This window comes from Schistocerca americana, chromosome 5, assembly GCF_021461395.2.
Source record: "Schistocerca americana isolate TAMUIC-IGC-003095 chromosome 5, iqSchAmer2.1, whole genome shotgun sequence".
NCBI classification, from domain to species: Eukaryota; Metazoa; Arthropoda; class Insecta; order Orthoptera; family Acrididae; genus Schistocerca; species Schistocerca americana.
This window is the reverse complement of record NC_060123.1, coordinates 705,845,107-705,871,393: the sequence shown is the minus strand read 5'-3', so window position 1 is coordinate 705,871,393 and position 26,287 is coordinate 705,845,107. Positions and strand designations below refer to the sequence as shown.

Genomic DNA, 26,287 nt, shown 5'->3' with positions numbered 1-26,287 from the left:
GTCGCCAATTGTTTCTCAGTCACTGCAGGGTAATCTAGTTGCGGAAAACGACGTCCGAGTGAGTCGCTGCTGTGTTTAACACATCACACTCTCATTTGCAGAGTGTGGAATTCAAATTCCCGCCTGCTCGCACGTGTTCGGGTTTCCCGCTTCCGTAAACTGATAACAGCTTATGTCGCGATGGTTCCACGGAAGATGACAGGGGCGAACTGATTCTCTATCTGATGTCAGCTCTCCATCTCTCACGATCTAATCTTTCGTTGAACGCCAAACACTAATCTACTGTGTTACGTTATGTAACAAATTTTGTAATGGCTAATCGACCAAACTAGTTGTCCTCCAAAATACTGAATTACTAACAGTAAAAATAAATGAAACATATCCTAGTATTTTTTTATTGTAAATACAAGTATTCAGTATTAACCGCTATCAAGAACATCGCTTTAAAGTATTCATTGCGTCCACTAGATTTTTAAAACAGAAAGAAACTACGTCGGCTACAGGAGGTCGCAGAAAATATTTATTTTGTCTAAATTCGTAAAAAAATGTCAGCAGTTTCTGTGTTTTAAAATTATTTTTCATAAAATAAAAATTGAGACAGTTAGTTAAAAAACCATGCTCGACGAAAGTGCAAGCTTTTCGAAGTAATTTTTGACCTTTACAGTTCATACACCGGTAAAAATTATTACTTACGATCAATTTGGGATCAAGGTGGGAATTTAAGGAGATGGGACCTGGATAAACTGAAAGAACCAGAGGTTATACAAAGTTTCAGGGAGATCATAAGGGAACAATTGACAGGAATGTGGGCAAGAAATACAGTAGAATAAGAATGGGTAGCTTTGAGGGATGAACTAGTGAAGGCAGCAGAGGATCAAGTAGGTAAAAAGACGAGGGCTAGTAGAAATCCTTGGGTGACAGAAGAATTATTGAATTTAATAGATGAAAGGAGAAAATATAGAAATGCAGTAAATGAAGCAGGCAAAAAGGAATACAAACGTCTCAAAAATGAGATCGACAGGAAGTGCAAAATGGCTAAGCAGGGATGGCTAGAGGACAAATGTAAGGATGTAGAGGCTTATCTCACTAGGGGTAAGATAGATACTGCCTACAGGAAAATTAAAGGGACCTTTCGAGAAAAGAGAACCGCTTGTATGAATATCAAGAGCTCAGATGGAAACCCAGTTCTAAACAAAGAAGGGAAAGCAGAAACGCGGAAGGAGTATATAGAGAGTCTATACAGGGGCGATGTACTTGAGGACAATATTATGGAAATGGAAGAGGATGTAGATGAAGATGAAATGGGAGATACGATACTGCGTGAAGAGTTTGACAGAGCACTGAAAGACCTGAGTCGAAACAAGGCCCCGCGAGTAGACAACATTCCATTAGAACTACTGACAGCCCTGGGAGAGCTAGGCTTAACAAAACTCTACCATCTGGTGAGCAAGATGTATGAGACAGAATGGGAGCGACAGCTTCGGGCTCCCTCCGGCGACAGCGTCGAGCGAACAGGGCCACAGGCCCGTCTGCACTTGTGCAGTTAGCTGTCGAGGGAAACTGCTGGCAGTGGGACCGACGCGACGCCGACTGAGCGTGCTCGGACCCAGCTTTCAGCCAGGAACCCGCACCCCTCTGACACACTGCTCTTCCTCAGGAGGGCAGTCGCTGCAGAACAGGTCGACCGTCACCGGCAACGTCTGCGCCACTTGATGGACAGCACCACAAGGGAGACACAAGTGCGTTTCAACGCACGATCTCGAGTGTTATCCAGCAGTAGAACTGGACTTCACAGACGTGTCAGGGTGTGCACTTTGAACCGGAATGCTGTTGTCCTGGTAATTTTTTCACAGTAAAGCTGTCTTCTTACCTTCGTATCACATACTCTTTATTTCACGCTGCCCTCGGAACTGAGCCACACACGTTCGCATGTAGGCAGGCGGCGCACAAGTTCTTTACTACAAACACAACGTTACACACAATCTCATACGTGTGTAAGCCGAAAAATATTTTTCTTCTTACAGCTGTGTCGGGAAAAGTTTCTGTGCTGTTTCACTCGAGACCGGCTTTAGTTCTCCGGAAACCGTCACTTACTGACAAGTGGTTGCTTCTGGACGGAAGGAACTTCATTGTGAGGAGGCAGAAACTAAGTTGAAGCAGTCTGGTAAGAACGTAAATGATAATCGAGGCAAAGAAAGTTATATCGTGAAAGTAAGCGTTATCCGGACGGCACACAATGAAGGGGCTTCCGCAGAGTGTTTGATCTAGGGAACAAGGTGATTATAGCAGCTGGAGGAGGATATAGGCTAAGTACTGACAAAGTAAGGAGACTCGGGCGTCAGCGGTGTTCTGTATGCAACAACAGCACCAACTGATCACACAACTGGTAGAGGCTGTGCAGCACCATGACCGCCCCTGCGTAAACACAGGTGACAGCGTGCACACAGAGCTTAGCTGGAAAAGTCTCATTTGCTGCAAACAGGAACTGAGATTACGCAAGACACGGCCTGCTACCCAATGATAGACTTGCGCGACATCCTAGTAGACCCGAAAAAATTACGAAAAGGTATGAAATTAAGACAGGACTTGGGTAATGTGAAAGACCCGCAGTTTGTTGAAGAGTTGAGAGGAAGCACTACGCAAGTTTGACTGAAACAGGTCAAAGGTAGCAATACTTTGAGAGATGAAATACTAACGGCAGTGTAGAAGGAAAAGGTGTAGTAGAAATCCCTGAATAACACAGGAGATATTGTTTGTGACTCACGAAAGGAGAAAATATTTAAAAAAAGCAGCAAATTGGGTAGGTGATAGGGAATACAGAACTCTAAAAAATGAGACTGACGGAAAATGCAGAACGACTTCATAGTCATGTTATTTGCTTGCTTTCGTATCGCTTATTCTTCATTCCTTCCTGTGCTCTAAACTGAGCTACATACGTTCGCATGTAAGAAGATGTAAGAAGGAGGGGATAGAGGACGAATGCCAGGCTCTAAAAGCCTGAATGACAATGGGAAAGATAGATGCCGCTTGGAAAATGAAACAGAAATTTGCAAGAAACAGAAACACTTGGTTGATACCAAGAGGTCAGATGGCAAGCGAGTACTAAGCAAGGAACGCAAAGTTCAGAGGTGGAAAGAATGTATAAAGAGGTGACAAAAGTCATGACTTATCTCCTAATATCGCGAGGTACCTCCTTTTGCACGTCCTAGTGCAGCAACTCGACGTCACATGGACTCAAAAAGTCGTTGGAAGTCCCTTGCAGGATATTGAGTCACGCTGCCCCTACCGCTGTACATAATTTGGGTACTGCTGCCGGCGCAGGATGTTTTGCACAAACTGACCTCTCGACTATGTCCCATAAATGTTCGATGCCATTTATGTCGACCAGTGTGGGTGGAAAAGTCATTCGCCCGAATTGTCCAGAATATTCTTCAAATTTATCTCGAAAAATTGTGACCCACTGACATGACATCGTAGTTTGGGAACATGAAGTCCACGAATGGCTGCAAAACGTCTCCAAATAGCCGAATACAACCATTTAGAGTCAATGATCGGTTCGGTTGTACGAGAAGACGCAGTCCATACCACGTAAGCCGGCCGTTGTGGCCGAGCGGTTCTATGCGCTTCAGTCCGGAACCGCGCTGCTGCTACGGTCGCAGGTTCGAATCCTACATCGGGCATGGATGTGTGTGATGTCCTTAGGTTAGTTAGGTTTAAGTAGTTCTAAGTCTAGGGTACTGATGACTTCAGATGTTAAGTCCGATAGTGCTCAGAGCCATTAGAGCCATTCCACGTAAACACAACGCACACCGTTATGAAACCACCACCAGCTTTCACACTGCCCTGTAGACTACTTGGATCCGTGGATTCGTGGGGTCTGCGCCAAACTCGAATACTACCATCAGCCGTTACCGACTGAAATCTGGACACATGTGACCAGGCCATGGTTTCCCAGTCGTCTAGTGTCCAACAGACAAGATGACGAGCCCAGCAGAGCCCCTACACGTGATGTGCTGGTAGGAAAAGCACCCGCGTCGGTCGTCTGCTGCCATAGCCGCACTGTCCCAAGGGATACGTCCTTCGTACGTCTCACATTGATTTCTCCGGTTATTACACGCTCTGTTGCTTGTTTGTTAGCACTGACAACGCTATTCAAACGCTGCTGCTCTCGGTCATTAAGAGAAGGCCATCGGCTACTGCGTTGTCCATGATGAGAGGTAATACTTGAAATTTGGCATTCTCGGCACACTCTTGACGCTGTGCATCACGGAACACTGAATTTCCTAACGATTTCCGAAATGGAATCTCCCATGCATCTAGTTCCAGCTACCATTCCGCGTCCAAAGTCTGTTAATTCCCTTCACGCGGGCATAATTACCTCGGAAACTTTTCACGTGGCTCACAGGAGTCCTTTTATACCTTGTGACTCCATACCACCCCCTTCTGTATAGGTGCATATCATTTTCCCACGACTTTTCTCACCTCAGTAGATGTAGTATCTACGTAACGGATAGAAATGGAGGAGAATTATACAGAAAAAGGAAGTAGGTGAAGATAATACGGAAGGCATCATACTTCTACAAGAACTGGAAGGCACTGTAAATGAAAACAAAGCCCGTAGAGGAGACGAAGTTCACTCACAATTATTGACATTCTTAGGAGAAGCAGCCATGAGAAACTCTTTGCTGCTGGAGTCAAGATATATATGAGACACGTTAAATACTCTTACACTTGAGGGAGCATGTAATAATTGCAATTCCAAAGAACGCAGTGGTGACCGGTGTATGTACTATGGAAGCACCAGTTTATAAACTGGTGGTTGCAAAATACTGACATGGGCTATTTACAGAAGTTTCGGTTTTGTAAGGCTTTATTCTTATGACTTATCTCAGAAGATAGATTAAGGGAAGTTAAAACTACGTTTATAGTATTTGTAGATTTGCAGAAGGCTATGAGATTGTTAATTGGAAGAGACTCTTTGAAATTCTGCATATGTCAAGTGTAAAATACAGGGAATGGAAGGTTATTTACAATTTGTAGAGAAAGCAATTAACACTTATAAGGGTCGAAGGACATGAAGGAGAAGCAATGTCTTACAAGTATAGCATCCAAATTAACTACAGCGATAATACTGAGGTTTATCTACTCTGAGACAACATAACCTATGAAGCTGGACTGTATCTTACTCTTTGTAATCATACCATTTTAAATAGTTTTAGTGTCGACTTTGAACTGTCTTTTCATACGGAAAACCTGATTGTGACCATGCAAGTTCCATTTGCGAATGTTGATGCCATTCTGCAATTTTTTGTGCTATCATTCGTAATTTGAATAATAATTCAATGATCATAAATTTATTTTCCTTATTTGTGGTAAGTGATTCCTTTCACCATCTGCTTTGATCTAAAAAGTAACTTGAGATTCGTTGATGTCTTGATAACTACTTGTTTGTTGCTTTATCTGATGACGCTGCGATCGAGAGGCAGTCACTCTCTCGCGAACCACTTTACTATTAAAATCGAGTGTGCATCTTTTCGTAACTTTGCCCGCCTTTCATACTGATGGATACTGTAGTGCGACTTGGACAGACAATTTTCATATTGTTTACACGCCATCAGAAAGTTCATGTAAACGAGATCGCTATCAGGACTAATGATTCCTCTTTCTTATCGCAACGCTCCTAACTTTAGAAATATTAAGCTTGAGTTTAGTAAGGAATTTAAATGATAATGCCAAATTGGAATAATTTTATAAGTTTCTATTAAAAAGGCTATCTCTCTCTATTAATTACTTTGCTAGTCAAATATTAAATAAAATCAATCATACAACTTTAAAGAGAGGTTAATACTGGAGTGGGGCAGAGTTGTAATCCATCCGTAGTTTTGTTTAATCTGTACATTGAACAACTAGTAGAGGAAGCCAAAGAAAGATTTGGAGATGAAGTGGAAGTTGAGGGAGAAGGAGGAAAAACTTTGAGGTTTGCCGATGACATTGTAATTCTGTGAGAGCCAGCAAAGGACTTTGAAGACCAATTGAATGGAATGGATAGTGTGTTGAAAAGAGATTATAAGAGAAACACCAGTAAAACTAAAATAAGTGGAATGGAATGTAGTTGAATGAAATGAGGCGATGCTGAGGGAATTAGATTATGGAATGAGGCAGTAAAAGCCGTAGACGGGTTTCGCTATTTGGGTTACAAAATAACTGATGATGAATGTAGTAGAGGGGACACGAAACTAAGAGTTGCTACAGCAGAAAAGCTCAGAAACATTTATGAAAAAAGAGAAATTCGTTAAATCGAAAATGATTTAAATGTAGGCTTGAAAGAACGTGAAACTAGACGATGAGAAGTTCAGAGAGGAAGAGGATAGAAACTTTTGAAATGTGATGCTACAGAAAACTTTTGAAATGTGATGCTACAGAAGAATGTTGAAGCTAAAAAGGGTACATCACATAAGTAAGAGGAATTATTGACTAGAAATGACGAGAAAAGAAATTTTTGGTACAAGCTGACTAATAGAAGAGATCGGTTGACACGACACATCCGAGGGCTCTTCAAATGGATGTAGGCTGTGGTGGGTGAGGAAAGGTGTGGTGGTCTGCACAGCGTAGACTAGCGTGGACAGTTTGTGTCAGACTTTTGTCGGGACCAAAGACCGCTATAAAGCAACATACAGCCGAAGGAATGTGTTGTTGTGGGGGTCGTGACCAGCGCGGAGGGAAATTCCCCCCGTAACGAGCAGGCGTGGCGTGGAGAGGCGGCGGTAAACACGGGCCGGGTAGCAGAGCAACCAGCAGGCGGGGCACTGGACGAGCCGGCGAGCGCTCCGACACAGCTGCGGACCACAGTTTAGGAGATCGGTCCCATAAAGGTAGAAAGGACAGGCGACGATGAGCCAAACGGTTATTTCGCGGTACCAATTATTAGGGCTATTTTTTATACCAGTTACTTTTAGCACTCACATTGTTACCATCGAATTTATCTGACGAGGTTGCAATTAACTTTGAGCGTCTACGAAACGCGAGGAGCTAGATATCCTTCAGCTTGTATATACGCTAACTCAGAATAATTTCTCTCCATCGTGTTTCTTATGACTGAATCTTTCGTCGCTTTATGTCTGCACGGTTTAGTCTCTTAAAGTAGCCAACTGGCACTACCTCCTTGCGCCAGACCATTTTGAAACTTTTTTCTTACTTATTATTTTTACATGTTTTTGTTTTATTGTGCTCCTATAGTTAAATCTGCGAAACGTACGAGGTATTTAAGTTTTTTAATTTAAGTGCGCAGTTCCAGGCTAAAGGCTACTCAAATGACTGAAATAGCTCTGAGCACTATGAACATCTTAGGTCGTCAGTCCCATAGAACATAGAACTACTTAAACCTAACTAACCTAAGGACATTACACACATCCATTCCCGAGGCAGGATTCGAACCTGCGACCGTAGCCATCGCGCGGTTCCAGACTGTAGCGCCTAGAACCGGCTAAAGGCTACTGGACACAGGTTAACGGCAACTGCATATGCAGCGGCTTGTGGATGACGTTAAGAGCAATAACAACGCAGTTATTTGTAAATTCTGTAGACCTCTCACGGTCGTCGGCTATTTTAGTCGAAATACGAGAACATTTGTTTCTGTCGAGTCTGGAAATATCACCGTGTGCTACGACCTCCTGGAGTCCGGAACAAAGTTATCAACTTCCAGGTCAGTTGTACTAGTAGGCCGCAACTTCCAGAGAAAAAGAACTCTGAGTGAAAAGTAAATGCCACAGAAAAATAACTTACAGGTATGCTCCTTTGCTGACGGGTTATTTCCATAGTCGCACGAGATCATTCTACGTATGTAGATAGCATTAATTCAAAGTCATTAATTCAAAGTCGTGTACCCTCAATGAACAGACTGCGCGCAGAGTATAAATATTTACGGAGTGTGCATTCGGACGGGCAGAATGAGAATTCTGTCCGCACCATGTCTTGCACCTCGTGATTTGAGGACGGCGCATCTAGGCCCGTATAGCGCTTAGCGTATTTTGAGTGTTATTACTTCACTGCTATAGAGAAATCTTCTTTAGAAGTACCGTGAAACTTTATATACGCGTTTTACAGACATCTAATCACGGTGAAACCAGGAACTCAAGTCAGCTTAAAGATGTGCCACACTACCGTGGCTCAAATTTCAATTTATTTACGTTTTTTCGGTAACGGGATAAGAACTGACAGCCAACAATATTTTCTTACTTTTCTGTTGCACTTATTCGTATTGTCGAATCTCTGTTCTAATTGATTACAATGACAATGGCGTCGAAGTGTCACGAAGAAACAACTCGTCTGGAACAGTGAGAGTGTTCCAGTGGATACGGTGAGCGATTTGCGACACCAGATTGTCTATTATTATTTTCAGTTTTTGTTTATACACCCTTCTGCTTTGGACACACAAACACAACCATACACTACGCATAAAAAAATACAAGGTCAGTGCTCGAAGTTTGGAGTTATAAAAGAAGTTACAGCCAACATTCTTTTTTTTTAGATTTTATATTGGTGTCGAATTTGTTCTAATTAATTACTTTACAACGAGACTGTACAGGAAACTGTCTCATGCAGAAATACTTGGGTACAGAGGGTAAGAGTTTCAGAACCTGTATAAATTGGAGAAAATTAATCCGACTGCCATTTACAAATTTCATATGCATTTCAACATAGCAACAATACGTATACACTGACTGGCAGTTTCCTCGTGCAATTTGTCTAACACGTGTCTCGTATACACGTGTCCATAAAATGGCAGACATTGTCCCTAGAGTACAACATATAAAGTGCCTCTTATAAATATGAAATTTACAACTACTCATTTGTCGTACATTCCTACGATTACTAACTGGTCCTCCTTCCACATGCTTCTCTTTACATGCGTAGCAACGACAAATATTGCATCATAGATTTACAAATTCTATGGGCATGAAGTCTGACAGTTATTTCCAGAGTGTATAGAATACCTTACAGATGGTCCCTCTACCTGCTCTGTCATTTATTCGTGGTCAGACCTCAGATGATGCGAAAGCTTAGTACGTTCGTCGGTAAACAGATGCCGCCACGCACTACTGGTCGTTATTAAAATAGCTGCTAGTATCACGTAAGCGGTTATTACGGTAACAGATGCTTCTCAAGCCGGTTACTTCTGTGAGTTAAGTTATTTTTTGCCGCCCCTACAAGGGAAACGACAGAGTGCAAGTTGCGACTGACCACACTGGGCAGAAAATCGGTGTGTCCGTATCACAGACGCTTTGCCTGCATTCGCCTTAAAGGATCTACGGCAGCTATTGAAGACAGAGATCCGGATAAACAGGCAGGGATTCTTGCCGTCTACCGTCCTCCAGAATACGACTGCAGAGTCTTAAACACTGAGCGACATTGGTAACGCCAGAAGACGCAAATTATAAACCAGGAGGACAGAAATTTTATCATATGTCAGCTGGAACAAAGGATGCAAGGCAAAAAGCAGGACGAGGGCACACGTAGGACACAGTGTTATTGCATTTATATATTGCCACAGCTGTGCTGGGAAAGAACCAGACCTACAAGTGTTAACACAAAGCACTGAAGCTCAAATCGTTATACACAGAGGCGCCAAAGAAACTGGTATAGGCATGCGTATTCAGATACAGAGATGTATAAACAGGCGCTGCAGTCGACAACCCCAATATAAGACAACACGTGTCTGGCGCAGTTGTTAGATCTGTTACTGCTGCTACAATGGCAGGTTATCAGGACTTAAGTGAGTTTGAATGTGGTGTTACAATCGTTGCACCAGCGATGGGACACAGCATCTCTGAGGTAGCGATGAAGCAGGGATTTTCCCGTACGACCATTTCACGAGTGTACCGTGAACATGAGGAAACCGGTAAAATATCAATTCTCCGACATCGCTGCGGCCGGGAAAAGATCCTGCAAGAGCGGGACCAGCGACGACTGAGGAGAATCGTTCAACGTGACAGAAGTGCAACCCTTTCGCAAACTGCTGCAGATTTCAATGCTGGGCCATCAGTGTGTGTCAGGGTGCGAAACATTCAACGAAACATCATCGATATGGGCTTCCGGAGACCAAGGGACACTCGTGTACCCCTGATGACTGCCCGACACACAGCTTTACGCCTCGCTTGGGCCCGTCAAAACCGACATTGGACTGTTGATCACTGGAAACATGTTGCCTCGTCGGACGAGTCTCGTTTCAAATTGTATCGAGCGAATGGACGTGTACGGGTATGGAGACAACCTCATGAATCCATGGATCCAGCATGTGAGCAGGGGACTGTTCAAGCTGGTGGACGCTCTGTAATGGTGTGGGGCGTTTACAGTTCGAGTGATATTGGTCCCCTGATACGTCTACGTTCTACTATGACACGTGACACGTACGTAAGCGTCCAGTCTGATCACTCGCATTCATTCATGGGTGCATTCCGACGGACTTGGGCAATTCCAACAGGACAACGCGACACCCCTCACGTCCAGAATTGCTACACAGTGGTGCCAGGAATGCTCTTCTGAGTTTAAACACCTCAGTTCGTCGCCAGATTCCCCAGTCATGAACGTTATTAAGCATATCTGGGATGCCTTGCAACGGATGTTCAGAAGAGATCTCCACTTGCTCGTGCTCTTACGGATTTATGGGCAGCCCTGCAGGATTCATGGCGTCAGTGGCCTGTAGCACTGCTTCAGACATCAGTCGGGTCCATGCCAAGTCGTCTTGCGGCACTTCTGCGAGCTTGCGGGGGTCCTGCACGATATTAGGCTCATCAGTGCAAATATTAAAGGCTGGCTAAAGGCCGCTATAACTGAGCCGAAACTATCACAAAGCACCTAATCGCGCTCACAAAGGCTAGATTAAATACATTTCGTGGTGATGTATTTGTTTCTAGTAGAAGTAGTTTATCTTGTAGCGAAATGGAAGTAGAAAGATCCTGTGAGTTAGTATTGGTAGATGTTGTACCTGACAACCGCAATAAACTAATAATTGGTTGCTTTTACCGGCCTGCAAATCAGATGACACAGTTGCTCAACAATTCAAACAAAACTTGCGTCTCATTTCAAATACGTAAAGGAGCAGACTCTAACTGTATGACGGATACAGGAACTAGCGACCGCAAGATGGTTGTAATGAGACTGACCTAATCAACATCTAAATCCACCAAAAGTAAACGCAAAATATATGTAAACAAGCAGAAAAAAATTCTCTTGTCGCCTTCCTAAGAGATAGTCTCGACTCCTTCCACGCTAACTATGTAAGTGTGGAGCACATATACCTTACATCCAAAGAAATAGTATAACGGCAGTTGAAAGATTGATACCGAAAAATTTAAAAGAATGTATCACTAATCCACCATGGTACACAAAACAGGTCAGAGTATTAAAGCAGAACTAACAAAAAAGCATGCTAAATTTAAAACAACACAAAATCTTCAAGACTGGCCATGTTTTACTGAAGCTCGAAACTGAGCGCGGACTTCAATGCTAGATGCTTTTAGTAGTTTCCACAACGATATTCAGTCTCGAAATCTGAGAGAAAATCGACAGAGATTCTCTTCGCATGTGGACTACACTAGTGGCAAGACACAGTCAATAGGATGACTGCGCTTGACAATGCCTCTAAATAGGAGTTAGTATACACTTTTTCTGGAAATACCTTTACCAAAGAAGATGAAATAAATATTCCAGAATTCGAATGAAGACTTCAACTTACGTGCAGATACCCTCAGTGCAACAAAGCAGCTCAAATTACTTTCGGTGCACATTGTATACGAGCTAGATTCCTTGAAATAGCTGTACACTTAGCGGTCATCTACAAACACTCGCTCGATGAAAGATCCGTATCTAGAGACTGGAATTTTGCACAGGTCACACGAATACTCAAGAAAGGAGACAGGGCTAATCCACTGAATTACAGAGCCTTATCACTCATGTCGATTTGTAGTAGAATTTTTTCAGTTGCGGCAGAAGTTGTGTGATTTCCTCTCAGGAAGGACACAGCTGGTAGACGGAAAGGTGTCGAGTGAAACATAAGTGATATCTGGCGTTGCGCAAGGCAGTGCTCTAGAACTTCTGCTGTTCCTATTCCATACGAACTATTTAGGAGACAATTCTGAGGAGCCCGCTTACGTGAACTGGAGAAGATGCAGTCGTTTACCGTCTGGTAAAGTCTTCAATCGTACACGAGAACCAATTGGAAAATGATTCAAGCAAGACATCAGTATGGTGCGAAAAGTGGAAATTGACCCTAAGGACTGAAACCTGTGAGATCATGAACAGGAATACTAAAGGGAATATGGTAAATTTATGTCACACATTAAATCACACAGACGTTCAACTAAATGCTTTGGGATCATAATCACGAACATCTTAAATTGGAACGATCACATAGATAATGTTGTTGCTAAAGCAAACCAAAGACGGCAGTTTATTGGCGGAACTTTTAGAAAATGGAACAGGTCCACCACATAGATTACTCCCACTAGGCTTCTCCGCTCTCTTCTGGAGTATTGCTGTGTGGAATCCGCATAAGATATACGGTTAACGGAGGACATCGAAGAAGTTCCAGGAAGGAGAACTGGTTTTATATTATCGCGAAACAGGGGAGAGAGTGTCCGGCACATAGTATCAGAGTGGGGCGACAGTCATTTTTCATAGCCGCATTAGTTTTTCACGAAATTTGCATCGTCAGCTTTCTCCCCCGAATCCGAAAATATTTTGTTGACAATGTAAAAATTTCTTCCCCTTTTTTACAGCACTGCAGATCCGTAATATTAATGAAATCCGTTGCGGGACAAGAGTCCGCCCCAGGTAGATAATAACTTTCATTGATTCAATGATTTTAATTGACGCATGAAAAAATATTTACGTGGTAAGACAGACTATTACCTGCCTTTGTTGGCAGTGAGTTAATCCAGGAACAGACACACTTCGACTGGCACTGCTGTCTGGCAAAAAAATCGCGGAAGAATGTTTTAGCAGGACTATTTCACCATGCGACTCGTGAATTGATAGCCTATCAACCAACGTATGTTGTTTCTATTTTTCGTAAGAATTCTATTCTGCAGTTATGCTGTCGTCTGCCCGTTGTGTCTTTTTTGTGATTTTTCACTCACTATTCTGTCCTCTTTTTTTCGGTGATATTTATGAGCTGTCGAAGAATCCCACCCATCGCAGTGCGAGGAAGCTAGCCGCGTTTGCGGGCAGGTGCGGCTGCCCCCGGCCAAGCTCGCTGATGCCCGCCGCCCTGGACGCACGATCCGCTGGCGCTCCGTGGTCTCAGACGCAGCGCTACACGCGAGAGTAATCTATGTCCACTAGAAGAACGTTTCTTAAAGTCTTACGCACCCCAGCCAACTCAGGAAGAGGACTAGAGCAACAAAGTCCTAAGATTCATCCCAGAACTTCAACGCGGGTACAGTTAAAAGTTCTAAAAGGCAAACAGCGTGTCGATCGTTACTATTTGTCACGCAAATCATCCATGGAACATGAAACTAACTGTAACTGTAACAGACATCAAGAGGATAACATATAGTTGCCAACAACTCTCACAATAGTACTACACACTTCTGATGTTAACCGCTTAAAATCATTGTCCTGTTTCAAGACTTTTTGTGTGAATCAGATATTTAGTAAGAGGATTACAAAATATTAAGTACATTGTAGCAGAACAAATATTAATAAATGCAAATGAGTTATCTCTCAAAAGTGAGAAAACACCATCTACTCTAAATTTTGACTTCAGTGAAAATTTGTAGAATGTACCATCCTTCAAATGTAGCCGTATAGAATTAATTGTTAACTATGTACGTAAAGTATACATAGGTGAAAGTTAAACATACTGGGAATTACTTAGTGGCCGAGCGGTTCTAGGCGCTACAGTCTGGAACCGAGCGACCGCTACGGTCGCAGGTTGGAATCCTGCCTCGGGCATGGATGTGTGTGATGTCCTTAGGTTAGTTAGGTTTAAGTAGTTCTAAGTTCTAGGGGACTGATGACCACAGCATTTAAGTCCCATAGTGCTCAGAACCATTTGAACCATTTTTTGGGAATTACTTACATGTGGTGGTAGGAAAAACCGTATTCATGGTAGTACAGCCTTAACAACACAAAATCAAATAGAAACAACGCAGCAATAGGTACAATAATGAATAAGAAAATAGGAATGCGGGTTAACTGCTATAAACAGAACAGTAAACGGATCGTTGTAGGCAAGTTAACGTTAGACCACGAACCATCACAGCTGAACAAGTATATATTCTTACTAAATCTAAGGCTGATCAACAAATTAAGAAAAAAGTATATGAAGAGATAAGCAAATTATTCGGTAGGCTGTGGAACAGAAAAGTTTCATTGTGATAGAAGACTGGCATTCAGTAATAGGCAAAGCAAGAGATGATGCTTTCAGAGGGCACAATTCAATGATTGATAATACTTAGATTAAAAATCGTGAGAGAACACTGCAAACGTGGAAGAGATCTGGAGGCACCGGCCAGCGCTGTTGCCTGGAATACACTATTTGGTAATCTGAAGCTAGTGGGGATCGAATGTAGGTAGCGGAACGTTACCTATAACTTGAACGTACATTAGCCTGGAGCTATGCGAGCCGAACGACAGGAATGGGAAGTAATACCTGAGAAGAGGTTGGAATAGGGTAGCAGCGAATCGCTGATATTGTTGAATTTCAGCAGTGAATAATCAGGAAGAGAAAGCGAGAACAGACTTGAAAAGCTAATTAACATTTAGAGGGAAGAAATAAAAACTTTGACATTAGCCTTAGATGGAATAGAATAGATAAGTTGAGTGGAACGGATGGTATCTTGAAAGGAGAGCATAAAACGAATATCAACAAAAGTAAAAGAAGGGTATAATAGAAATAAATCAGGTAATACCGAGGGAATTAGTTTAGGAAAATGCGGCAGTAAATGTTTTAGATGAATCTTTCTATTTTCGCAGGCAGATAACTGACGAAGATCGAAGTAGGGAGCGTACAAAAAGGGGATCTGCAGTATCAATGAAAGCTTTGCTGAAAAAGAGTAATTTTTCAACATCTGTCACACGTCTTTTCTGCAAGTGTTTGTATGAAAGTGAAACGTGGGCAGAGAGGAGAATAAAAGGGATTTATGGCCCAAATCGACTAAAGAAGTGTTGATTTGATCGCGAGGCACGAAGGAATGGCTAATTTGGTAATGAAGGCGAGTATCAACGGTGAAAATGTAGCGGAAGACCGCGGCTTCGCTACAGTACGTAGACCTGAGTGGGAGCGACTTGTACTGGCTGTGCACAAATGAAGAAGCTTGAGCGGGACAGAACAGCGTGAAGAGTCTTCGGAAAAAAAATAGCAGAACAACAACAACAACAACAAACACGAAACTGTCAAATATGTTAACGAAGACAACAATTTTGCAAGTGAACAACAATAAAGGTATACACGTAGAAAACAAGATTTGAAATATGTGCAGAATTTTTTCACAATGAAAACACAAAAGATCGAAAAAAAGTAAAGGTGTACGGAGATTCGTTGGACGGAAAATGTACGTAAAGGTGGCCGCGGCCTACCACACGGCATAACTTGAGCCAGCTCGACGGGAAGGATTTTCCTCCGCTGAGCTCGGCGGGTCCTCTCAGTGTAGGCACGCGACAGCCGTCTCTCGGTGCAGGTGAGTGAGCGCGCGCGCCGCTGCCGGTGAACATTTCATCCCCGACCAGGATTCGAACCGGCTTAGCTCGGAGCCGAGCGCCAGCGCCCAGACTTGCGGCGGCGACCCCGGCTGCGGGGGCCGATCGTGTACGTGAGTGGAACTGGTGCGTCCATTTGAGCCGCAAGGGAGTTCCTAGCAAGGTGAAGGAACTCGCACGCGAGGCGCTGGTGTGAGTTCTGCCGCAGAGCGAGACGACGTGGTTGCGCCGAAAGGACGGCGGGCAGATGCGGAGGAGTGGTATCTCGTGTTGGAGAAGGAGCGCGGAGCAGACGTGGGGCGCAGGCAGCGCCCTGGCAGAGACACGGCCGCTTCCAGGGGCCCGCCCCTTCTGTGACGCTCGCGAGCACCCTCGACAACGCGGTGTAGGGAGCACGCACGTAGTCGTGGAACTGTTCCTTGAGACGATTGGCGGTTATTCTTCTTCAACTGTTTACGCTCCACTGATACTGATGTACAACTTCTCGAATAAAATGTGGTTAGCGGTCCTTAATAAAAGGTAATTAGTAGTTTTAATGGCCGGGGAGACGAATAAGGCTTAACGTAGCAGCAAACTGCGTTGTTATTCACATCACATACACTAGCAGTTGTGACGTGCTAATGGCGGACTGAGCAGGATATCCTATTCAATGTCTTCTCCGTCCATATTGGATTCAATGGCTGAGATAAATTCGCGTGTCAGTGTGTATTATTTGATTACGTGAGAGTACCACATTAATCGCACATGTAGTTTGGAAAAGCTTCATTGTGACAGTTTTAGGTGTACTGACAAAAAACCGATTTCTCCCGTGAGGAATGAAATGCATGCTTTTTGTGGGTCCACCTTGATGCAAAGTCTTCGTTACCCGCAACTAGTTGGTGGCGATAATTTTGCTACGATCAGAGAAAGTTTGTTTTCAGTTTTTCCCCCTTATTTCCCTCGGATGTCACAAGGTGGGTATCAGTTATGATTTATTACCTTACACTGGTGAACTCAACCGATTTTTATATTACGAAACTGCGAATCCAGTACACTAATGAGGTGCTGAGGCGGCCGTTAGGAGGACGCAACTGTGGGGCGTCGCTAGACTGTATCGACGGAAAGGGCAGACGCTACATTGAAGGCGTCGTGTTCCACAGAGTAGTTTTCTGTTGAGTGAGATTGTTCCATAAGCGTCTCCGTGCGTAGCGTTCTGTCTGCTTGCGCGGCAGACGTACTCACAGGTCGTAATGGTGTATTTAGTTAATGTGCACACGTAAACTTGTTCACCCAAATTCTGTAATTATATTTCTTTACGCGATAGTTCCTGCATTTTCCTTAGTCTGAGTGAAGTCGTTTAACTAGTCGATTTTGGCGGACTTTCTATAATTAACAAGCTGCGCCTTTGTAGTCTCTGATGATGTCTCTCACACAACCTGGAGAATCGTTGGAGACGAAACAGACCTCGGACCACGGCCAAAAAACCAGTACCACGAAAGATACAGTTACCGTCCGTAATACGTACTCTTAAAATTCCGCGAGCCCACTTTCCAGTAAGAGGCAGGCAACGAATAACGTCCTGTCATACTAGCTCGCAAGAAACTAACGTGACTGAAAACTCAGTGTAGGACGTCACACGGAAGATTATCCAGATAGTTCCCTGTTGGATCAGGGAGACAGCGCGGTCACGCGTTATAACCGGCTTTACTTTCTGTCAGTTCCCGAACCGCGTCACTGTTCGACCGACGCAGATATGTCGGTGACAGTGGGATGACGGAATAAACGCTCGTAATCCGAAGATATGTGCAGACCGTGTTCTCGCTGATGATTTGTCGGTGAAAATGAAAACTGAGCTATCAGATCTGTTTCTGAGGGAGCTACTAAACGGGAGACGGTCACGTAAATTCAGAATGATATTCCCGAGCGAAGGAACTCGGGCAACTGGTGAGAATTAATTTCTGAATCACGTTAAAGAGGCATTAAAGAGCGCTTTTCGAAGTAAAATTTCTTTCTTAAGCACAAAGTTTCCGTACTGCACATTAAGAGTGTTTTACCGACGACACATAAGGAAACGTGTATCATTTACACCTGCCTGAATGTAAATTTAGGTGAACGGGAATGTCAGCTGTGCAACTCTTTCATGATGGTCAAAACAATTATAGATTACACTATGCTCTTTCCAAATTCCACCAGGCTGCTTTTTTTTTTGTTTATTTCCGTGCGATTTAGTTTTTCAGCAGGTCACCGTGAAGCGCTTTCAGGTTGACCGTTCACAATATTAACAGTTTCAGAAAGGACCAAAGGTGAGAAGCATAATGTTATTTCTGTTAGTGGGAGAAATAACTCAGAAGCGACGTCGCGACAGTGCCGGAGTGCAGCGGAGGGATCGGGCCCGGGGCAACGCCGCCCCAGCCGTGCCCGTGGCGAGCAGAGAGGTCCGCGCCGGGCAGCGGCCGCGAGTCCGTAAACATACTGCGAGTATTGAGGGATAACACTCAGAAACGATAGGAAGTGGGAGGATCGCGTAAAGTCAGTGACAGCGAGGCCGAATCTAAGTTTCGAATTTCTCAGAAGGGTGCACCCCTGCAGGAAATCACGCGAAAGGCGATTCTACGATGACTTCTAGACTAATGTTCCACTGTTTGTAGTAGTCGTGGAGCAGGCACGACAAAATGCATTTAACGAATACGTACGTGCACTGCTAGGAACATCCTACCAAGTCGGTGTAGCCCACACGAAAGTGTAACGCAAAAGCGCGAGGAAGAAGGTGTCTTTAAGTTGCCGCGAGACCGTGTCGTTTAGAGTACGAGAATGTGCCTTCCGAGAAGAGCACTGTGGCGTCACAGTCGTGCATCTCACGCGGAGCTGGCAGACGAGTACACAGGCAGTCGTTACGGAGGCCGAGGCCGAGGCCGGTAACTCACCTGTCGCAGGCGGGCGGCAGCGCGTCCGGGTCGTCTTCGGGATCGAGCAGCCGCTGCTCCCAGCTGGCGGTCTTTTGCCCGCGCGGCGCGTGGGCGGCGGGGGCGGCGGGGGCGGCGGCGGCGAAGGCGGCTGCGGCGACCAGAACGAGCAGCGCGGACGCCATGGCGGCAGTGGGGCGGCGGCGCCGCGGCCGGCGCTCATATAGCCGCAGCCGGTGACGTCGCCGGGCCCGCTGCCGCCTCCGAGCCGCGCCGCCACCTCTCTGCCTGCGCGTCACCTGCGGTTATCTCGAGAGGAAAACCTGCTAACGCCAGGCTGCCAGTCGCAAATGCACGAACAGCTTCCGACAACGTCACACCCGATACACCTTTCAATTTTTCCTCCGCATTTTTAATACTGTGCAACTCTGCACGTTAGTCTGTCCTGTACGGTCCCCCTCATCTCTTCTCAACTACTGCACCGTGCATCAGTTTCGATCTGTTTACCGTATTCCTGGCCAGCTCTCACAACCACTCGCCTCTATTGCCAACTTCACTGTGTCTCGACGCCTCAGCTTGTCTCCTATCTACTGAGTCCTTCTTTTAGCCAAGTTACGTCACATATTTCTTTTTAACCAGTTCCATTTTCGTCAGTTACATGATTTACCCATCTAATCTTTACCATTCTTCTTGTTGTAAGAACTGCTTATCGTCCATGTTTCAGTTTCATTTAATGCTATAGTCCAAAGAAATAGCTCGAGAATACAATTCCCAACACTTTCGTTGCTAACAAATTAGTCTTTTTCAGAAACGATTTCCTTGACGTTGCCAATCTCAATTTTATACATCCTCTACTTCCACCATCATCAGTCACTTTACTACCGAAACACTAAAAACCACTTCTACTGTCTCATTTCCTAGTCTAACGTCCATTCCATTGTCTGACTGACTCCTACTACTTTCCATTACCATTGTTTGTTTTTGTTGCTGTACACGCTACTAACCTCACGCTACTAACATTCCTTTCGGCTTCTCTTGAATGTCCTCAGCTGCCTGCATCAGAATTACAATGTCACTAGTAAGCTTTCGAGTTCTATTTTTTCTCCCTGAATATAAATTTCCTTTCCAAATTTGACCTCCGTTTCCTTCACACTTTCCCAGCTACTGCCCATCTTTCGTATCCTTCGACATGCAGCTCCTGTCACTTCCTATATTTTATCCTTGCTACCCTCAGAATTTGAAAAGTGTATAACATTCTAAAAATTTTCTCTTTATCTACAAATGCTGTAAATCAAGCATACTTTTTAAACCTATCTTCTAGCATAAATCATAGGGCCTGTATTGCCACACGTGTTCCCACTTTTCACCAAATCCACAACTCGTCTTACCCAAAGTCTTCTACTAGTCTTCCCATTCGTATCAGCATTACCCGACGATGAGTTATCATGTGATGTTTCGAGATTATTCGCATGTCTGGTTCTGCCTCATTTGAAATTACGATTATTATGTAATACCTGAAGTCTGTGGGTATTTCACCTTACATTTATATTTTGCATACCAGCTGGAACACTTTACCCACGGCTCGTTATCCCAAGGATCTCAATAATTCTGAGGGAACCTGCCGTGCTTCAATTTACAACACTCAATGCAGATTCCAATTCTACAGCTTTCACATTTTTAGTGTACCTGCTCCTACTTTCTCCGTTTCGTATTCTACTGGACTCTTGTTGTTTTACCGATCTGATCCTTTGCTGCCTTCACTATTTCACCTCTGAAAGCTACACATTCATCTTCCACTCTATTGTTTTCCCTTATTTCAGTCAATAGTTGCCTAATTCTCCCTTTGAAACTCTCAAGAAACCTCTATTTATTTTAATGTATCCACGTCCCATCTTCTTAACTTCATACATCTGTCGCTTGAACCATCTTACTGTTAAAATCTGGTTCCGAACTCCATCTTACAATTTTATAACCGTACTAAAATCTTCCACTGTCTCCACGTCTCCTCCATGCTTACAACCTTCTTCCATGACGGTTGAAATGAGTGACTCCAATGAATACATTATGGTCTTTGCAAAATTCCACCAGGCAGCTTTCTCTTTTGTTTCTTTCCACCAGTCCCTCTACTCTCTTCTCTTCATTTTCCTGGTGTCAAATATCACTCCTGCATCACAGTTTAATTTTCTCCTCCCGTAACAATCTGAAAATCTTCCTTTATCTCTTCAAGATTTCTTCACTCTCGTCATTTGGCACATAAACATTTGCTACTGTGGTGGGTGTTGACTGTATGTCTGTCTTGGGTACGATAATGTCTTCAGTGTACTATTCATTGTAGATTACCCGCATGCCAAGTTTCTTATTCATTATTAGATCTACTCCTGCATTAGAGCTATCTGATTCTGCGTTATAAACTCAGCGTTCACCGGACGAGAAGTTCTTTTCTCCCCACCACTGTACTTCTCTAATTCCCACTATATCTAACTTCCATATATCCTTTTCTCTTTTTAAATTGTCTACTCGATTCAGGGTTCTGAACTTCCACGCTCGAGCGTGTAGAATGCCAGTTTCGTTTATCCTGACGACGACATACTGGTGAGTAGTCGCTGCAAGGAGACGCGCGTGGGAGACTACAATGCCTCTGTAATACTTTACCCAAGAGGATGCTACAGTCACTATGCCGACAGTCGAGATTCGTTTCCCCGTTGGTATCAGTCGGCTGGAGTACCAACATAGCAAGAGCATGTTTTCTGGTGTTAAAAGGCCAGACAAGTCTATTATCCAGGCTTTTGCACCCGCAACTACTAGAAAGGCCGTTGCCCTCTTCAGGAATCATCGGTGTGTGCCTGTCATTGAGGCACGAAAGACAGCCCACTGCGCGTAGGTCGATGGTGTAGTGGAATTGTGAAGTTGTCTGGAGCGATGCGCAGAGAGCGAAACATTATCTACAACTTGTGTCAGAAATCAGACTGCACACATGGGAAAAAAATAAGCTTAGAATTTAATGCATCAATAACATCATTAGTGACGGATCACAAGCCTAAATCATAGCGGCCCGACGGTTATTTCGGTAGCCCTCCTTCTCAATACGACGACAGTGCCGCTCAGCAAACTGCACCGTCTCGCCGGGTCAGAGATTGGCGTCTGAGGACTTCAAACACTTTCTGGATTTTTAGACACCGGGTCGTCTTTTTTCCTCGAAATTTCTGTAGAGATTGGGATTTGAAGAGGATTTCCTCTCGTTTCATAGGGTGACAACTGGTCAGGGATCTCGACTGGCCGAAAGTGTTCCTGGCACTATTTTTTTTTTTTTCCGCGGGAGCACCAGGAGAGTTCTCCGTCACTCTGCCGTTGGCTCTCTGTTGTGGGACATCGTAGCTGACTCTGGCTCTGGACGTTGCCTCGGTAACTACTGCTTCACTCCGGTGGTTCATTTGGACCGAAAGTGGAGAGTTTGTATTAACTGTTGTTTCAGTTTATGAGTTCAGAGCGCCCAGAGCGACGGGCAGTTTGGTTACTTCCAAATAAATGATTTCCTTGGTTTTGTCGACTGACGAGTGACGTTTATAATAGCGAATCTTTGTGCACACCATTCCACGTGAGTGGTGTTTACAGTGCCAAGAGCATACCGTTAACTCCTTTGAATGCCTGATTAAGACCTGCTTCTCACAGCAGGATCGATGCAATTATTCCTGCAGCATCAGTGAATGCAGATTCGAGAGTGACCCCTGGAGACAATACTTTTCGTTTCGTTTCCCCAGTATCGTGAGGTCCACAGCTAAGTGTACTATCCCGTGTAAATTCATCACACTCGTATATACACTTTCTTTACATGCAGTTGTCTTCGTGTGTACTTATTACAGTTAATAAACGAGACAATGACTCGTCTCTTCTTATTAATTGTGTAGGAAGACAATCCCTGCCCCAATTAACGATTTAGTGAGACAGCAGACGCTTTTTATTTATGACGGTCTTTTTCCTTTTAATCCCTTGCGCAGTGTTTGAATTACGTGTCGGAATAAATGGGGAGCACTCTGACTGCCGGCGTGGGACGTCACACGGACAGACCGCGCAGGCCCCAGGCGGGACGAGCAGCTGGCGAGGCCCGGTGAGACGGGAGTGGGGGGGGGGGGGGGGGGCGTACAACTCTCGCCCCCTCCCCTCCTCTCCTCCTCCTGTCACGACGTTTGCCTCCCCTCGGCTTCATGTCGTTCGCTCTCCCCATCCTGCTCAGCTCCGGAAACCTATCCTTCTTTCCTCCCTGTCGAAGAAAGTAACACTTCTGAAAGGTAACAGTGGATATCACGCTTCCTTTAACATTTGAATTGGCGATGCTCGAAATCTTGCCTCCTCTTAGTGAGTGTTGTCCAGGCACACTGTCCCCCCGTAAACGTATCATTTTATAAACTATGTATGTACAACAAGTTGGTGGATATCGATCGATGAAGCAGTCATTTCCTACCTCATATAAAAATAAAGCAAGCTCAAGTCTGCAAAGTGGCGAACATCGACTCGGGAACAATTTAACGAGAATAAAAGTCAAATTAACCCTGAATAAATAACGCCAGTAAAAAACATACCTATAAAAAATTCTACGTAAGCAAAATCGGCGAAACCAACCTTAAGGAAGAATGGGAAAAAGAACGTGCGGAAACCTGTAACAAATTCCACACCAAAATCACGCAAAAGGCCAAAGAATTAATCGCACTAAAAAATAGTCCTGACACTCCTGGTGGAATTCGAAATGTCAAAAAGCGCTGGGAGGATTCAAAGGATGTTTCGTTAAGTATAACGGTAAGAAAACACCAGAAAATAAACAACTCTTCTACGAAATCAGGAAACAAGTGACCATATCCATTAGATATACTAAGAGGAAATACATGAATGAACAGTTGGACTCCATCGAAAAAACCTTTCCCAAGTCCAGTACTGCAGATTTCGATAGGACTTTTACAGAAGTAATCCTGGGACGTAACCCTCAAAATTTATGTTTCACAAAATAAGACAGAAGACTCACCATGAGCAAACAGGATCCTCAAGTGCCTGGAACCCCTTTCAAGATTCCGTGAGGCAATCTCCACTTTCACCCTTACCGGATCCCACTACCACCCCCCACAACAAGAGAGTCGCAGGCATGTACTTAGACTAAAAAATAACAGAGCTTTCGGAGAACATGGTATCACCGCAGAATTGCTCAAAAACCTTGGATCATCCCTCAAACTCACACAAATCGTAACAGCAATTTGGCGGACAGAAGAATTTTCCAAACACTGAAAATGCACCGTAATTCGAGCACTGCACAGAAAAGGGGATAAAAAGGATTTAAATAACTACCGAGAAATATCTCTTCTGCAAGTTACATACAAAATTCTCTGAACATGCCTCGTGAAATGAGTTCAGGAGCAACTCGAACACAGAACTGGTGAATACCAAGCCAGCTTCAGCATTGATCATAGAACAAATGTTCCATCTAAAGACAACATCGAAACACAGTCCGCTCGCGAACAGCTGGATCACACGATCCTTTGTGGACTTGAAGAAGTCGTGCGATCCTGCTGATCTGCGGTCCCCTCTTTTCATCGCCGTCGAACAACAGCGACTTGACTTGCAAACCAGAAATCAAACAAACACGCACCAACACAACCTCTAAAGCAAAATTCATAGGTTAGGTGTCAAACCGGTGTTCGGCAAGGCGATGGTCTCTCTCCTAGCCTCTTCAATCTGGTTTTGGACAAATTCATCCGAGAGTGGCAAAAATGACTCAAAAATTAGAACTGTTGGAAACCCATACGACTTCGAAAACCTAAAAATGACATGCAAATGTCTTCCTTAGCTCCCAAAACAGATCTGGCAATGCCAGCAGACGATGAGACGACAACAATTAAACAGAGACTCTCCAAAATATCGCGAGAAATTGGCCTCCAAACGTCATCCCAAAACACCAAGTAAATATGCTTAAAACAATCTCCTCAAAAACTAATCACAAAATGTGGAAAAATCGAGAGAATTACATGCTTAAAGTAGTTAGACGAAATACTCGAACATACAGCAGCAGAGAAAATTGCACAGAAAATTCTGTTGCAAAAACTTAGGAGCGTTTACGGTACAGTCTACCACATGTACAACAAAAAATGTATGTCCATAACACGAAAATCAGACACTGCAACACAGTTAGCGAGCCTAAAGTCTTGTACGCTAGCGAAACGCTTACAATGCACAGAAACGATGGAAAGTTTCAAGACCGCAAAAGTCTAAGAAAGATATTCGGTTTCAAAAGAACAGATGGTGCGCACAGATATAATACCGAAAAATAATTGAAAAGCTATCGAATCACGCAGAAGGCATTAGAAAAAGATGGGCACATCCACTGGCTCCCAATAATACTCATTCTCAAAATTGCGACCTACATAGAACAACTCAAAACCGCGGCCTGGGTACAACAGATGAAAAAGGATTTAGAAAAGGCTCGCATTCGCAACGGAAATCTCTACAGACAAAAAATTAGCTAACGGGAAGTATTGCCACAGAAATAAGTTACCACGAGACCAGGAAAAAACTGGACGGAAGAAAGAAAAAGAATCTACAGAGAGAAATGTGAGAGCCGCTTGGAAACCCCGAAGATTGAAACATAATAGCTTTCCATTATCCGATAGGATCGTATCGCACCAAATAATAATAAATAATACACTACTGGCCATTAAAATTGCTACACCAAGAAGAAATGCAGATGATAAACGGGTATTCATTGGACAAATATATTATACTACAACCGACATGTGATTACATTTTCACGCAATTTGGGTGCATAGATCCTGAGAAATCAGTACCCAGAACAACCACCTCTGGCCGTAATGACGGCCTTGATACGCCTGGGCATTGAGTCAAACAGAGCTTGGATGGCGTGTACAGGTACAGCTGCCCATGCAGCTTCAACACGATACCACAGTTCATCAAGTGTAGTGACTGCCGTATTGTGACGAGCTATTTGCTCTGCCACTATTGACCAAACGTTTTCAATTGGTGAGAGATCTGGAGAATGCGCTAGCCAGGGCAGCAGTCGAACATTTTATGTATCCAGACAGGCCCGTACAGGACCTGCAACATGCGGTCGTGCATTATCCTGCTGAAATGTAGGGTTTTGCAGGGATCGAATGAAGGGTAGCGCCACGGGTTCTAACACATCTGAAATGTAATGTACACTGTTCAAAGTGCCGTCAATGCGAACAAGAGGTGACCGAGACGTGTAACCAATGGCACCCCATACCATCACGCCGGGTGACACACCAGTGTGGCGATGACGAATACATGCTTCCAACGTGCGTTCAGCGCGATGTCGCCAAACACGGATGTGACCATCATGATGCTGTAAACAGAACCTGGATTCATCCGAAAAAATGACGTTTTGCCATTCGTGCACCCAGGTTCGTCGTTGAGTACACCATCGCAGGCGCTCCTGTCTGTGACGCAGCGTCAAGGGTAACCGCAGCCATGGTCTCTGAGCTGATAGTCCATGCTGCTGCAAACGTCATCGAACTGTTCGTGCAGATGGTTGTTGTCTTGCAAACGTCCCCATCTGTTGACCCAGGGATCGAAACGTGGCTGCACGATCCGTTATAACCATGCGGATAAGATGCCTGTCATTTCGCGTCTGTAGCACGTCATCTTCGTGGTGTACCAATTTTAATGGACAGTAGTGTATATATACGCAG

The 26,287-nt window shown here is 44.1% G+C and overlaps 1 protein-coding gene across 1 annotated transcript in view; it reads right to left on the bottom strand.

Moving 5' to 3' along the window:
- The window catches only part of LOC124616647 (trehalase-like), a 412,719-nt gene that overhangs the window by 300,538 nt on the left and 85,894 nt on the right, over positions 1-26,287 (bottom strand). Inside the window, exon 3 of the mRNA XM_047144975.1 lies at positions 18,603-18,755. Within this exon, the coding sequence (XP_047000931.1) occupies positions 18,603-18,755 (153 nt within the window). The remainder of the gene's footprint in view (positions 1-18,602; positions 18,756-26,287) is intronic.